Source organism: Pseudorasbora parva, chromosome 8 (genome assembly GCF_024679245.1).
Source record: "Pseudorasbora parva isolate DD20220531a chromosome 8, ASM2467924v1, whole genome shotgun sequence".
In the NCBI taxonomy this organism is placed as follows: Eukaryota; Metazoa; Chordata; class Actinopteri; order Cypriniformes; family Gobionidae; genus Pseudorasbora; species Pseudorasbora parva.
In genome coordinates, this window is record NC_090179.1 from 21,514,906 (window position 1) to 21,531,088 (window position 16,183).

The window sequence follows — 16,183 nt, forward strand, 5'->3', positions numbered from 1 at the left end:
TCCAGTGAAGAGGGGGCCATTTTTTATTGCGCAGTTTCTGCACATCAGCGTGTTTTAAAAGGTTTTCTCCCTGCAGCGGACTCCTGATTGATATTCTGTTGTGGATTTGCGACTGATGTGAGGATTTTGGTCGGATTCAGGTTATGGGCATTTAAGAAGTGCTATTTAATCCATTCTTTGTGAAATTATAAGGAATACCTGTCACCTCCCTTTTAATTATAGAGGCACAGATTAATTTTAGAAACATGGCACTTTAAAACTGCTTTTCTGTATTTATATTTTATTGTACAATTAAATATTTATTTTAATACACTCTTAAAAATAAAGGTTCCAAAAGAACGTTTTCACAGCGATGCCTTTGAAGAACCAATTTTGGTTCACCCAAAAAACTTTCAATAATCAGTTCTAAACTGAATCATTTTTTCTTTTTTAATAATCTAAAGAATTTCTACTACATTTTGTGGAATTGAAAGATTCCATGAATGTCAAAGGTTCTTCATGGGACCACTAATGCCAGTAAAAAGACTGTGCCATGCTAACCAACACAATGAATCTCTGCATGCTTTGTTAGTCTACTTCAAAAATGTAAGCCTTTTTATTGTTTCCATGCCAATTACTGACTGACTACTCTTTTCCCATTTTTCATTTAAACAGATCCCATTGTTATGCTTCAGATTGTGTAATTCTCTGAATCTCTAAATCCTTGGTGTTTGTCCCTGCTGTAGAAGGTTCAGGTGTGTGTGTCTGCTGGTAATGAAAACAGATGGTGGTTTGTTCTGGTGAGGTCACTGATCATGATCCTGGTCCCAGAGAGACTTTGTGTGGGGTGGGGGACAGGGGTCCGGCTCCACAACCCACTCTTAATTGAAGGGGCAGCTAGATTACCCTCTCTGAACCCTAGCTGGGCTCTGTGATGGTAGGGGTTTGCGCCATGTGCTTCAGTTTTTGAGTCTTCCTGGATCATTTTCATGCCAAGACGGGGACCAGACAGTCATTGTGAATTACTTTAGGTGATGCATTATTGTAAATTCATTCATTTTGATTTTGAACCTACAGTCTTGCAGTTACTATTATGATGTTCTGATATTAAAATGTATTGTTAACAAACTGTTAATTTTTACTGATTACTGATTTGACTAAATTTGATTTGATTTGACTAAAAAAATTGTTATAATAATGATTTAGGCATCACAGCAGTATAATGTAATGTATGAATAATGAATGTTCATTTTAAAATATGCTAAAGATTACATTAAAAGGGTTAGTTCCACCAAAAATTAAATTTCTGTCATTTATTATACTCACTCTCATGTTGTTCCAAACCCGTAAGACCTTCATTCTTCCGAACACTAATGAAGATATTTTGGATGAAATCCGAGAGCTTTCTGACCCCCCATAACAGCAATGCCATTTCAAGACCCATAAAGGTAGCAAAGACATCGTTAAAATTGTCCATGTGAATACAGTGGTTCAACCTTAAAATTACGCAAATACTTTTTGTGTGCAAACCCCATCACCCAGAAACCCCCCACCCCTTGCCTTACCCCCTGCCCCCACCCCCCCAAAAAAAGAAAAATATAATTTTATTAAACAATTTCTTCTCTTCTGTGTCAGACTCCAACATTGTTCACATGAGCACCATGACGCATGCGTGTGATGCTGACACAGGAGCCGGCCAATAGTGAGGCAGCGTTCTGAAGTAGAACCCGCAAGCTCTGCACTGTGTTTACATTGTCAGCTGCATCAGAGACTGAAACGAAAGAGAAGAAATGTATTTTCAATGGCATATTATAAACTGATGAGAATACTTTATCACTTAAAAGAAGTAAATATACATTAATGAGCACATATTTTTGATAGAACTAAGTGTTTTTGGCTAAGAATAAACGAAAAAAGTTACACAGTGTAGCTTGAATGTTTCTATGTTTGTGTTGTGTCTTTGCACATGTATCTGTCTTTCTTTGTGTTTGTCATGTGTTCCACTTGTCCTGCCACGCCCCCTTGTTTAGGCTGGTCTTGTCCTTGTTTCACTAATTGTGCTCACCTGTTCCTCATGTGCTCGGGTCCCTTTATATTAGCTGTGTCTCATTTCATTAAATTTCGAAGGCTGCGTCCTCCGGAGCACACATCCTGTGTAGGATGCAGTATACGGAGTGTCCTCTATCAGAATTAAACGAGACGTCCTTCGTAGGACACACAGGCAGGAAGTATCACGTTGCTATGCCAATAAGTTCAGCCTCCTTGCTGTCACGCCAGTTATATGAATGAAAATGATTTATAATTGAAAATGACTATGAAATGTTTCTTGTCTTGACAGCAATGTACTGTTCTAAACGTTTAAAATGCACTAAACAGTTGTAATCCTGTTTACCAAAACTATCTGTTTAAGGTAATAGAGCTTAAAAAAACCTACTTATTTTAAACACCACACCTACGCTCGCATGTATATCTGGCGGTGGTGCCGTTTTTTCATATAATATAAAAAAAATGATGGTTGTTAATGGAGACGCAAAGAATTGTGGGTTATCTCCAGCTGTGAAGGCTACACCTCATGCACACTCCAAAATCCTGTGAAAGAAGGACGCATTCGAAGGCCGCATTTGGAGTGTCCTACTCACTTTTTTGAAATGAAACGGCCTTATGACGTATGCACCCTTCGAATGCGACCTCCGGAGGACGCAGCCTTCTGAAATGAGACACAGCTATTGTGCTACCTTCCCTTATGTCTTTGCTGGTTCGTTGCGTTTGTGTGCGTTTGCTTTGTGCATGCATTTTGGGTGAACTTAACAGTATCTTTAAATGCTTACCTTTTAACAGTATTATTAAATGATTAAGGTTTTTAAAGAATGAATTGTAAATGCAAAAACATCCAATTCTGGCTGACAACCATTATGATACAAATATATCATGCATCCCTAGGTCCAAGCTCAGATATTTAACCACTATACGGTTTAAAAAAAGCCATAGACATAATACCATAGAATAACTATTTTGGGTTCCTCAAAGAACCTTTTGGGGAAAGGTTCTTAAAATATAAATTTTTTCTTAATGCAATTAGTATTTAGTAACCTTTTTCCACTTAACCTTAGTATTAGTAACCTGTTTCCACTATAAAGAACATTTGCACAATGGGAATGTTCCATGGATGTCAAAGGTTCTACATGAAACCATAGATGCCAGTAAAGAACCTCCATTCACACCACTCCCCTAATGGTTGATAGTGTTTTATTGATAATTTTTTATTTTTAAATCATTGATGCAACTTGTTGATTTCAGGATGAAGAATAAGCTTTGGTACTTCGAATTTGGCACCTCGGAGACCTTCTCAGCTACTTGCAAAAAACTACATGATTATCTTGAGGTGGAGGTAATGAGAATAAGTGAGAAACCACATGCCTTATCGCCTTTCTAACACTTAAACACCCCCTGCAGAATCACTGGAAAGAACTGTGGCGTATTGTTTTAAGACAAAAAAAAATTAGATTTTGCCAAAATGTCTTTTAGGATTTTGTTGTATTTGTATTAAAACAAAGAGCAATTTATTTTCAGTGTGATTGTGCTAAAACAACATATGTATGTTTATTTATTCAGGATTGATTGATCGGTTCATTGATTCATTCACTGTATTGCAATTGTAATTTAAATTGTACAAAAACACATCTTGCAATTCATTCCCATGTTTTTAAAGTGTGATGGGATCAACCTGAACCTCAGCAACATCTCACTGGAGGGCATCGCCGTCCTGAATATTCCCAGCATGCACGGTGGTTCCAACCTATGGGGAGAGAGCAAGAAACGGAGAGGTCACCGTAGAACAGGGAAGAAGTCTCTGGAAAAGAAGACCACAGTTGTTGACCCCAAACAACTAATTTTTGCTGTCCAAGGTATACAAACGCTTAATCGCATATCACAAAACATTATGCCACAAATGCTGTCAACAGAGCTTAACTTGAATTGAACCTGGAACATTTCTTTAAGGGTCACCTTAACGTTACTGGTTTGCAAAGTCCTTGTCTTCATACCTGATTAATCAAAGGCAACTTCAGAGAAACTTTTCTTTCATGATGAATATTTCACCAGTGACACATTGAATCATGGCGAGTGGCTTTTGTTTGGGTTGAAGGGGCGCAGTTTTAATGTCAGTGTTTGGGATTGTCAGTGGCTCTGTAATGGCTTGTGCTAGCGTTGGTGGACAGACCTGTCTTATCAAAGCAGACTCAACTATACCATGGTAAAATAAGGCTGATTTGGGGTTTCAATGACTGTACTTTCTAAAGCAGCAGGCTTACTGTCACATATGTCTACTGTTGCCACTAGCTGTGCTCAAGGGCACTGATATGACTGCCATAATCAATCATGCAAATTCTTGTTTTTCATATTACAAAGTTTGCACAATTTCAAGCTAAGTTGTGCAACTTTGTTTCTTTGTAGTCTCAGAATTATACGGCGTGCCCTTGGACCACCCACATACTGTTCACTTACTGTTAAATGCTTATTGCACACTGGAGAAGCAGATTCGTGATCTGGCAAGCTCTACTCTGATTGGCTGACAGTGACTTTACATGACTTCTAAGAATAAGAGTACATGTTGTTAATGACAGTCACCCTGAAAAAATGAAGAAAAAGCCAACGTTCACCAGGTTAATGATGTCAGATTTTTGAAATATATTCAACATTTTGTTTAAGGCACTTTGACTTGTTTTAGCAATTGAATAATATAATCAGTGATATATAAAGTTATTGTGAGATTAAAATCATAATTTTAGATATAAAATCTGATTTGTGAGACCTGGTTTTTGAGATGATAAGTCACATTGTGAGATATGAAGTCATAATGTCAGACATAAAAAGCAGAGATTGTGAGTATATACATGTATATGTGAATAATATTAGGACTCAATTAGCTTTTAACCTTTATTTTATCGTATAATGTATTTTCTATACATTTAAAAATAAATCAAACTGTGGTTCATTGCTTTACATGTCGGTCATACCAACACACTCTTCTTACACAACCTATTTACAAAAACAATTTTACATTTTGGCGAATTGGTGGCAAGTTCATATGAATTTTTTCTTTTATGCTTTTTGTTCTTCTTTTATGTTTTTTAATCCACACTGAGGATTAGGTTTATGGGTGGACCAAATCAAATTTCTGTACAAATCAAGACTTTTCTCAAGAGATCAGGTTAGTCAGGTGTCAAAGTGGGCGATTCTTGGCCAGAATAAGCAGCAATTTGGCCTAGAGATTGTTTTGGTTGTGATGAACCCCGATAAAAATGATTTGAATGCAAGAATAAGGAGAAAACGCTGCCCATGCTAAAACATACGAGATAACAAACACGGGAAAACCCTTACACGTAGTTTCCTGCCAAATAGCATTAACCCAAATCCTGTCAAAGCACAGAGAACATTAAAGAGTTGTTTTTGAGATAAACACTTAGATGTTCCCTCCACGGAGGATCATCAAGGCAGAACGCCGTTCACTAATCTAGAACTGTGTACGCCGGTTGTACCCACGTTGGGGAAAATCTGTGTATCATGCCCGCTTTGAGAGCATTGATTGTAGTTTTACAGAATCTCTTTGGGCCGTTATCATGGGAACGTTTCGGATCACAAAGAGCAGAATGAAGGGTGAAACGTCTGAGCCTGTTCGAGTCTTACAATCACGCTATTTGATGTTCCCTGATGAGAAATCACCCATTTGAAAGAGATTGTCAGTTAGGCTTTCTTGTTTACAGAGGTTAAAGTGTTTACTTCCCTGGCCCAGCTGCTTTCTTTTCAGTCAATAGGGGTGAAAATGAAATATAACCTCTAGTATGAGTATACTTATTCATGTTTTGTGCAATATATCAATATCTGTACATTTACACGCCTTAACTCCATAGTATCTCATTCATTAAACTCTTTAATCTGTCCACCTCAGTTAAACCCCAAGTACCAATCCATTATCTCAGTTGTCGTTAGTCTGTGGCCATCTTTCCAGTTCATCCAGCCCCTTGCACTCTTTAATTTCAGTCAATATGAGTCAGACCCTGATAAATGCACCCATTTGTATCATGCATGTTTGCTCTAATATCCTGCTGCATCTCTGCTGCATCTCTCAGTTGGGCTAAAGCAGAGGCGGAGCACTTCGCAAACAAAAACGGCTTCCGAAAAAGAGAGCGGGGAAGAAAAATCCCTTTACGCTCCATTCTATTCCATTTACTCTGGGAAAAAAGATCAATTGATTGGCGTGAAGGCGGCCGCGAGCCCAGGTTCGGACCAGAGAAGGCACTTAGCCTGGGCGCCTTGCTGGAGGTTTTGAAAGCATTCGTAGATACGGCTTCATCTGAAGGAGCTCTGAAGGTGAGAGGCCTGTGCTTGTCAGATTAGTCGAGGGAGCATTAGCTGGATGGTAAACAGGGAGTGCATTAGCCCCAGAGGCCCAGCTCTCAGATGGGGTAGAGTCTGACCTTTCGGGAGCAGTTGAGTGGCCCCGCTGGTGACGCTAGGAGACAGGCCTCCTCAGGTGGAAGGGAATGGAGGCGGGCTGAATTATTCAGCATGGACGTGGGCTGCATTGGGGCTACTGATGTCCCCTGACACACTGTGTGAAAGCCCCCTCAACCCCCTCCCGCGCACCTCAGCCCTCCCTGCGCCTGTCGCTCCATGTGCGTCATGATCAACACGAGCTGTTCAATCGCACAGAAAAAAAAACAGGTGACAAGAAAACACCATTATCAGGTGCACACGGCTTGTGTACGTGTGTGCTTGTGCAAAAGGAGGAGAGGTTTGTGATGATTTTTTAGTGTTAAAATACATATTCTTGTTCCAGATTAACATGCAGACACTTAGAAATGGATTTGAAAGTTGATTTTCTCCCTGAAAATTGTAAACACTCTGTTCTGTGGTACTTTAAAAAAATTGCTCTGTTTGAGCCAACATTGACTCAAACAATGGAGTCACGTCACTTGTAAGTTTGGGGCGGGGCTATCTGTTTGATTGGCAGTTTGATTGAGAGTTCAGGAAAACCTTCTAATTAGTATTCTAATAGTGCCGAAATTAAAATCTTTATCTATATATTTTTAGTAGTGCTGTCAAATCGATTAATTGCATCTAACATAAAAGTTTGTAAAAATATTGTGTGCGTGTGTGTCATGTGTACACACACACACACACACACACACACACACACACACACACACACACACACACACACACACACACACACACACACACACACACACACACACACACACACACACACTTACTTTTATGTTAGATGCGATTAATCGATTTGACATCACATATTTTATTTGTAGATCAAAGGTTTAAGGTTTGACCACTTACCCTCTGCTGGCAGATGCTGTAACTACACCATTATGTGGGCAAAATTCTTCCTTGAATGAAAGACATTAAAAAAAAAAAAAAAAAAAAAAAATATATATATATATATATATATTATTTAAAAAAATAATAAGAGTTTTGCATTTTTATTTTCATTTCAAATTGTACTTTTTATTTTAATTTAATAAAAATGTTGCTAATTTAAGAAAATGACTTTTAATTCACATTTTAGCTTTTTTTTATTTTTTTTTATTGTGACATTTGAATATTATTATAGCCTCCTAAGTTTTGTAGGCTAGTAGATGTTCCACCAACTCTTACCAGCATTGAATTTCTATTTATTACTTTCTATTTATACTTTATAGTTTATACTACTTTCCACTGCCTGGATCTGGAGCGGTTGTGTTTATGGCTCAGGTGATTGACTAAGAACACTGTAACTGAGTGCGGATGAAGCAGATATGCCAGCACGCAGAAACTTTGTGGGCATCATGTCCCAGCTGAACATCACCTGTCATTGAAATGAAAGGGAAACCTTTGTGTTGATGTAACCACTTGTAAACAGTGTTAATTTAATATCTTACGTTCTCATTTGAAATAGCTGACAGTTCCCAGAGCACGTGAAACAGTAGGTAGAGCGTGTTCTCCGCTCCCTCAGGCATTTAGAAATCCCCTCCACCTGACTCTGATGGTGTCCTCTGTGTGAGCTTTCAGCCTCATGACTCGTGCAAGCCTGACCCTTTTAGAGAGCAGAGCCACAGTGGTCAAAGGACTGTGTAAACACACGCACGCACACACACAGACACACACACACAGCACACGCAGTTCGTACTTCTCACACTTTTTCAAATCTCAGCAAGGCCTCGTTCACAGCCTGTCTCCTTGACAACAGCTGAACACAGGGTTGGTACAACAATCTCGGCATTTGTGTTACCCTATTAACTGTGGGGTCTGCCAGACGACCGTAACCGACACTGTTTTTTTGTGTTTTGCTTTTGCATATTTAAGAAATAGATCCCTGAATTGCCCTTAGGTACATGAAGAATGGGGTTTTGCACACAACTGACATTTAGCTTGACTATGGGAATGGATTTAAAGTGTAACAGTGTAAATTTATGTTCATAAAAATATTCCCATTGGTCAATAGTGTTCCAGCCATGCTAAAATACATTCTGTAGTAACAGCTATGATGCAAAACACCTGCTCACCACATAAATGCCTAGCACCCATAGGGTATCTATGACTGTATTAACAATATAGAATTTAATTGAATTCAAATAATGTAAGATACAGAATAGTTGCAAAGTGAACTCCATAGAAAAATCTATGTAAACTGCAGAATAAATTCCATAAAGTTTGGTAATGTAGAAAATATAGAATATAACTAATGTGAGAATAGATTAGATAAATCAAGTATATAAAGATTAGTAATGTATGAAATGAAATGAAATGAAATGAAATGAATAGAATAGAATAGAATAGAATAGAATAGAATAGAATAGAATAGAATAGAATAGAATAGAATAGAATAGAATAGAATAGAAGTGCTTATGTGAGTAGTGTGAGTTTGAACCTGGCTCACACACATTCCCCCTTCTTCCCTCATCTCACTAAGATTCTCTAAAAAGTGTCAAAAAGGTCCAAACTAAACCGTAAATAGAGAATGAATGATTCAATGCAACAGACCTGACTGGACCTGGTGCTATCGGTCAGAGCTTTTCCAGCTCTCAGTTCTGTTTGTTTGTGTGGTTGACTGACTGTTGCCTGTCTGTGGACTGAATGACACCGTCTGTGTGTGTGTGTGTGTGTGTGTGTGTGTGTGTGTGTTTGAGGAGGAGGAGAGGAAGACTCATAGGAGCTGTTACTGAACAGATGGTCCCAGCGCGACACTGGACCTCCGACCGAGGAAAAATCAATGCTCATAACTTCAAAACAAAAAAGAAATTAATAAATATGGAGGAACACTAGATTGCTTTGCATCAGTGTCGCATTCTAATTAATAGGTGTTTTGTTTGTGGGTTGTTGGTGTTTTTTTTCCTCCCCTCCTTTTCTCCAACGGTGACAATTTATGCTTTTTTAGAGCGGAAGGCAGACTGTGAAGATTCCAAATCAAGCTTGTCTGCTTTTTTTTTTCTCTCCTTCTCACACGCTCCCCCCTTTCCGCCCAAACACACCTCCACTGTCTGCTCCTCATCTTCTCTTTTGGACTTTCTCCTCATAATCTTTTCCCCCTGACGTCCCCCCATGGGTCAGGCTTGAGCGTTTGGTTGAAAGCGGATGGTATAACAGGCTAACACATTTTGACAGGGATATTGATATTGGTTTTGTGCTTTGGAGGGAGAGGACAGTCTGCATGGGCTTCTCAGTTTTGTGTTGTTTCATGTATATTGATGCAAAATAATTCACTTCAGGTATTAGTGCGTACAGATTGTCGCGTTACATGTGCTACACGTTTACATTTAATCATTTAACAGATGCTTTTATGAAAAAACATCTTATAAATGTGATACATCCAAGATTCAAGATGCATTATTGCATTATCTGGATCTAGAGAAACTGGCAGGTCATTGTAAGTTCAGAGACTTTAACCAGACTAGATTTTTGTTTAATTTGACTAAATTGTAGGTCTACTCATTTGTAACTTCATAATGGAATTTTGCTACTCATCAGTTAACGATTTATTTTCTTTCTCTATGGCAGACCCCTCTGATCAGCTGTTGGAGGTGGTGGGGCTGGAGGGGGCGATGGAAATGGGGCAGATCTACACGGGTCTGAAGAGCGCAGGCAGACGTCTGGCCCAGTGCTCCTCTATCATTATCAGGTGTGCTACAATACATTACATAGTCTTTACAAATCACCCACGATTACCACATTAGCTTCCAATGTAGTGTTGTGTGTGAGTATTCCTCATATACTGAATTTTTAAATGTGTAGTGTTAGATTCGAGTAACTTGATTGGTGTAGTAAACAGCTTTATATATCGCCAAAGCATCGCCCACATAATATATTATAATTTTGCATTTGTTTGTTTTTTTGTCATATACGACAGTAAAGGCATTTCTTTTTACACTGTTAAAGACTTGGATTCCCGTCCTAAACATAGACAAAGTTTCAAAAACTAATGTTGGACGTTTGATGGAGTATTTCTTTGTCAAAAATACTCCTTCCGGTTTCTCACAAGTTTCGGAGAGTTTTTTTCGAGTATGGCTCAGTTTGACGTTAATAGAGCGGAAGGTCCTTGTATGGGCCGTACGGGCTCTTCTCCCGGTAGGGTGTGCACGTGTGTGTGACTAGAGCGAGAGAGGAAATGCACGCCCATAAACACTCCCATGAACACTTATGACGCGCCGCGCTCAACTTTATTCCTATGGGTGACATCAAGCGACTTCCACGCTTCAGCACAGCATTCTGGGAAGGCAGCACTGCATTTGAACAGATTTGAACGCAGAAATGACGGGAAGCTTCACAACATCGCGGATTTCCACGCCACTGCTGTCACAAGACTTTACCAAATCATACCAAAGAAGTGTGTTTTTGACGGAGCGGTCCCAGCGATAAAGGTTCGGTCCTGCTTTGGAAGCAGCCGGTGAGTAAAACTGCTTCAAATGTCTGTGCTGTTGGCTCGTCGCCTGAGTAAACATCAGTAAACGACACGATCGCGTGCTTCGTCATTCAAATGCGCTAACGGTTACTCCATTGTTGTTCTATGTAGAACGTTACACTAGTCTGACGTGCAAAACCGTTTTGCTTACTACTTCTAAGGTTTAGTCACATACAATAGTCTATAAACCGAATCATGTCCTCATAAACTGCGAGTAAAGACACACAAATGTTGACAGGCCACTAAATACAGTACATACCACAGAGACGGACGTCCTGCTGTTGCTGTTTCTCCTGTTCAATTTATTTCAGCCTGATTCTGGATCACGTATTAGCTGAATCCGATCGATAGCATACATGGGTTTCTCCACGCTTGAGAACGTCACCGCTGTGTGCGCGCTCGTCATTCTTTAGCTCCGCCCACTCGATATGGACAAACATGGACTTACTGCACATGTGGCAGCCTATCACAGTACTACGCTTGAATTCACTGAGCCCCTGAGTGACCCATTCTTTCACAAATGTTTGTAGAAGCATCTGCATGCCTAGGTGCTTGATTTATACACCTTTGGCATTCAATGATTTGGAGGGGTGTCCCAATACTTTTGGCAATAATGTATATTCTTTGGTTTTACTCATTGTTATGAATGATTAAGGGAATTTGGCCTTTGTGTTTCCTCATAGTTATACTCATGTGGAATAGGAAGTTATGGCTGGACAATTCCATGCTCCTAGTCATCCCGGTGTGCTACAAAAAAAACATAAATATGAATAAGAGGATTATACTTCAGAGATATTTTACTCATAAAAATTTCTAGGGGTGGCAATATTTGTTGCCAATGGACATTTGAGAAAAATACCCCCCCCCCCCCCCACACACACACACACACACACAAACACACAAACACACACACACACACACACACACTCACACACACACACAACTTTCAATTGTTTTACTTCAATGGAAAGTTTGACTTTTGTGAATTATTTTATTATTTGAAAGATCAGACATTATTTATAATGAAAGATCAGAAGGCTAAACAACACTTTAAAATGCTGTGTTAAAAACAACCCAAGTTGGGTTGAAAATGGACAAACCCAGTAACTGGCTTGTTTGAATGAGTCCATTCACTGGATTCAAACAACCCAATTTCTGGGTTTGTCCATTTTCAACCCAACTTGGGTTGTTTTTAACACAGCATTTTTTAGAGTGAATGCTCACATTAACCAATAGTCCCAATAATTCTGTAACTATCTTCAATTGGCAGAACCAGTAAACCCCTCCCTATGCAAATAGATGGTGAGCCATGGATGCAAAGCCCATGCACTGTAAGTATGGCATGCACATAAAAAAAAAAAAAAAAATTATCACTAAAAATATTTCTATATGCTTAAATGTTCCTGATATAGCTGTGTTCACCTGTCAATGTTTAATACCATGAATATTTTTTTCTTTAAGATCCTTTTTCTTACATTCTTCCTACACTGGCTTGGGCTGGTCAGTCTTAGATTTTCCTGATAGTTTGTGTAAAACCACAGCAGCGTCTTACAAAAAAGCCGAAAATATGCTCCTACCTCATTTGCAAGATTCGAAGCTTTGTTTGCTTTTAATTAAAGTTTCTCTTCTCTGAAAGCATCTTTTCTGAAGTGCAGTGTTCATTTACATATACTTCATTTCGTCGATGCCTGGAATCCAAAAAGCATGACAACACAATTAATTGGAAGGAGCACTTGTACCTGTAGATTAAAACTCCGGCTAAAGGTAGACAGCAACATAACTGTTATTGTAGCAGGTGATCTCCATGGCAACCTATGGCTTCATTGATGCTTAATTATTGTCAGTAAACGCAAGGAATGCTTTTGAGACACTACAGTCGATGTTCAGGTGTTCCAACTTATCCTCAGCAAAAGTGATTATGCTAATCCATTTTTAGGTGGCGCTGCATTGTATTTGTATTTTCGTGTGAGGGTTTGTCTGTAAACCAGAGGAAATCACTGTCAAATAGAGGGGAAATGGCCTGTATATAAATTATAATATATAATTAAATAATATATATATAATACAAATATAAATACTTCAACTACATTCTGAAGACAATACTTAAAGCATTTTCTCTTTTTATTTTTTCCGCCTTGCATTATTTTTCAATAATTTAATTAAGTATATAATTTAAGTATATAATTCATAAATTAGCTACAAACCTCGCCTAATGGCACCTAATCTTATCTTGTCTTTCTAAATTGTTCCAGAGAGGCACTAAAAAGGGCATGGTTCCAATAAATTTGCATTATATATGAACACTCTCGATTTCACCCCATATGTTAAAAAATGTCATGTTGACTCTACCTCTTAATTAAACTTAAATGCTCCAAAGGTTTTCTTATTGAGGTTTTCAGTACCATTTACCTTCTTATTGCCATTACTGTCTTACTTTCATGAACAAAGCACATGGGTGAATTCAAAGAGAAGAGCTTGATATTTACCATCACCTTTGATGTGGAATTATAATTGACCCATAAATAGGGAATTCAGAATTCGTCACCCAATTAAATGCGTCGGGGACAGAGTTAATAAATAAGATTTTAATGACACTTACACTTCACATTCTAGTCCATTAGTTCACTGCTGTTTTCAAACATCATTCTGTATAAGCATGGTTGTGTCTTGGAGAGTATTGTGCAACTTGTGTGCCCATATTTGTGTATTTTGCCAAATGTTTATCAATGTCATATCTTTTCTCAATTGGGGATTCTTTATTAACATATATCACATTGTATTTGTTCTCGCAGATTAAAATTGTGCATGAGAATCAGGCCCGTATGCTAATGCGCCCTTCACAAAGCTCTGGCTGCTTCTCTTTCTTTCGTCGCGACCGAAGAGAGACCAAAGACTGACAGCCGACAGCTCCTGAGATCAACACTGCACCCTACACGAGATCATGTAAATCAAATGACAATGTTCCTGAAGGTTGTGTTTTAGCGGTGGGGAGATCTCTAGATTGCAGCTGTTCATTTCAGCCACCAGTTTTCTGTCTCAGCGGATTTATTAAACTTCCATTTTACAAGCCATACACTGGGAGGCAAAGGCTAACCCTTGGGCAGTTTATTTGTTCACAAACGCAGTTGAAAGGTACCAGGTCTGGACACGTATAATGAAATACGAATCATGGAGATTCATGCCGGAGACACTATTCAAAGTCGCTGTTCTTCTCACACAACACAACTGGTGTTTGGGGTACCATTTAGTTGCTGTTGTGTGCACATTTACACCACGGGGCAGTGACAGAGGGTCACACATTACACAACATTTCGATAGGAAGAAGTGCAGACAGCTCTGTTTGGTCAACAAATGTCTCACAACCAAACACATGCTAGAAGTGATGCATGAAATTACGTAAAATCATGCATGATGCACGGCTGGATTTCGTCCTGTTTGAAGCTCGCGATTCAAGTTGTCTGTGCCCTGATTTGCAGTGAAAATGAAAAAAAGGAGAAGTTGAAGAAGAGAATGGATGCTTGCTGAAGACTTATGTTTTGTCTATGACTCCTCCCCCTGAACTTTCCCTCGCCCTGCATCTTGCGCTCTCATTGGCTGTAGGTCATCACTGATGTGATTTTAGTTAAAACACTTTCCACACTGCAAGTCGCAGGCACGTCCGGATATTTAGCATGAAAAATATTACTACATGATTGTTACTCACATGAACAAGAAGCAATTTGCAAACGAGGTCAGACATTTGTCAGTGATTTCCACAAAACTGTCGGCGAATGAAAGTCTGAGCTGAAATCGTGCGTTGTGTACCCGGCATTAGGCATAATAGACACTGCAGAAGCAATTCTTTTAGAGTCTGCGTCTTATGTGTGGAGTCAGGCGTCATGAGCAGGAGTTTTTATTTTATTTTGGGTATGTAATTTAGGAAGTGCCAGCAGTTCTGAATTACTTGGTGCCCAATTTGTTACCTTACAAGCCAGACCCACATCAAGATGTTTGGTCTGGAAACTCACCATTGACAGGGCTCAATCCGAGGGGTGGGATAAACGGTTGTCTTTCAGACTCCCTCTGCACGCCGTGTATTGAGAGTTGCTAGACGATACTCGCGGCAGATTAGATTTGCTGCCGCTAGGGTGCGTCTAGATTTCTAGGCTACCCATGCTGGGTTCAAATCCAGAACTTTGTCAAATTAAGTAAAATTATATTAATTATATTATATTATATTATATTATATTATATTATATTATATTATATTATATTATATTATATTATATTATATTATATTATATTATATTATATATTATATTATATTATATTATATTATATTATATTATATATTATATTATATTATATTATATTATATTATATATTATATTATATTATATTATATTATATTATATTATATTAATTATATTGTATTGTATTGTATTGTATTGTATTGTATTATATTATATTATATTATATTATATTATATTACATTACATTACATTACATTACATTACATTACATTACATTACATTACATTACATTACATTACATTACATTACATTACATTACATTACATTACATTACATTACATTACATTACATTACATTATATTATATTATATTATATAGTTTTTTTCTATGGAAAAGAATTGGACTGACTAAAATTCACTTTAAAATTAACACAACAATTAAGTGTTTTCTTAAGTGCCAAACACTAAACACAGCTAAATCACTAGTGAAGAAAATCATTTCCAGAAGTATGAACACGTGGTGTAGATAATATGAGCTAAGAAAGCACAAATGGTGGTTTTAGGTAGCTGTTAGACAATCCTCACCGGGAGTCAGTAATCCACACACAGTGTTGAAGGCTTTTTAATGCAAATACCTGTGTGTTTTATTTTAAACCAAAGCTGTTTGCTTTATGACCAAGAATCAGATTGGAAGACTGTATTTTGTTGTATATTGTCTTTACAAGACATGGTTGTCATGGTCACAAGGTGCTTTGCTCATCCATATTCATGTGTTGTGATGCACTGCTGCCAGAGCTAAAGCAAATGTGCGACTGCACCTTTCCTTTTCTTGCGAGATAGCAGCATGCAGTGATGTGAGACACTTACACATTCTATAACTAAAGTTTCTGCCTGGTTTACTTTCGCTTAACTCATTTAACCTGCAGTTCATAATATGTGATTTTAGTGCAATGAACTGCTTGATGCATTTGCTTGTTGAATCGAGATATGGCAGATGCCCTCATTTATAGATATGACACATG

At 38.2% G+C, this 16,183-nt stretch overlaps 1 protein-coding gene across 1 annotated transcript in view; it reads left to right on the forward strand.

Annotated features, from left to right (window-relative positions):
• The window catches only part of dgkb (diacylglycerol kinase, beta), a 73,429-nt gene that overhangs the window by 52,735 nt on the left and 4,511 nt on the right, over window positions 1–16,183 (forward strand). The window contains 5 exon segments of the mRNA XM_067450370.1: window positions 3,277–3,367; window positions 3,689–3,884; window positions 10,030–10,150; window positions 12,201–12,261; window positions 13,723–13,873. Of these exon segments, the coding sequence (XP_067306471.1) occupies window positions 3,277–3,367; window positions 3,689–3,884; window positions 10,030–10,150; window positions 12,201–12,261; window positions 13,723–13,827 (574 nt within the window). The 3' untranslated portion in view covers window positions 13,828–13,873.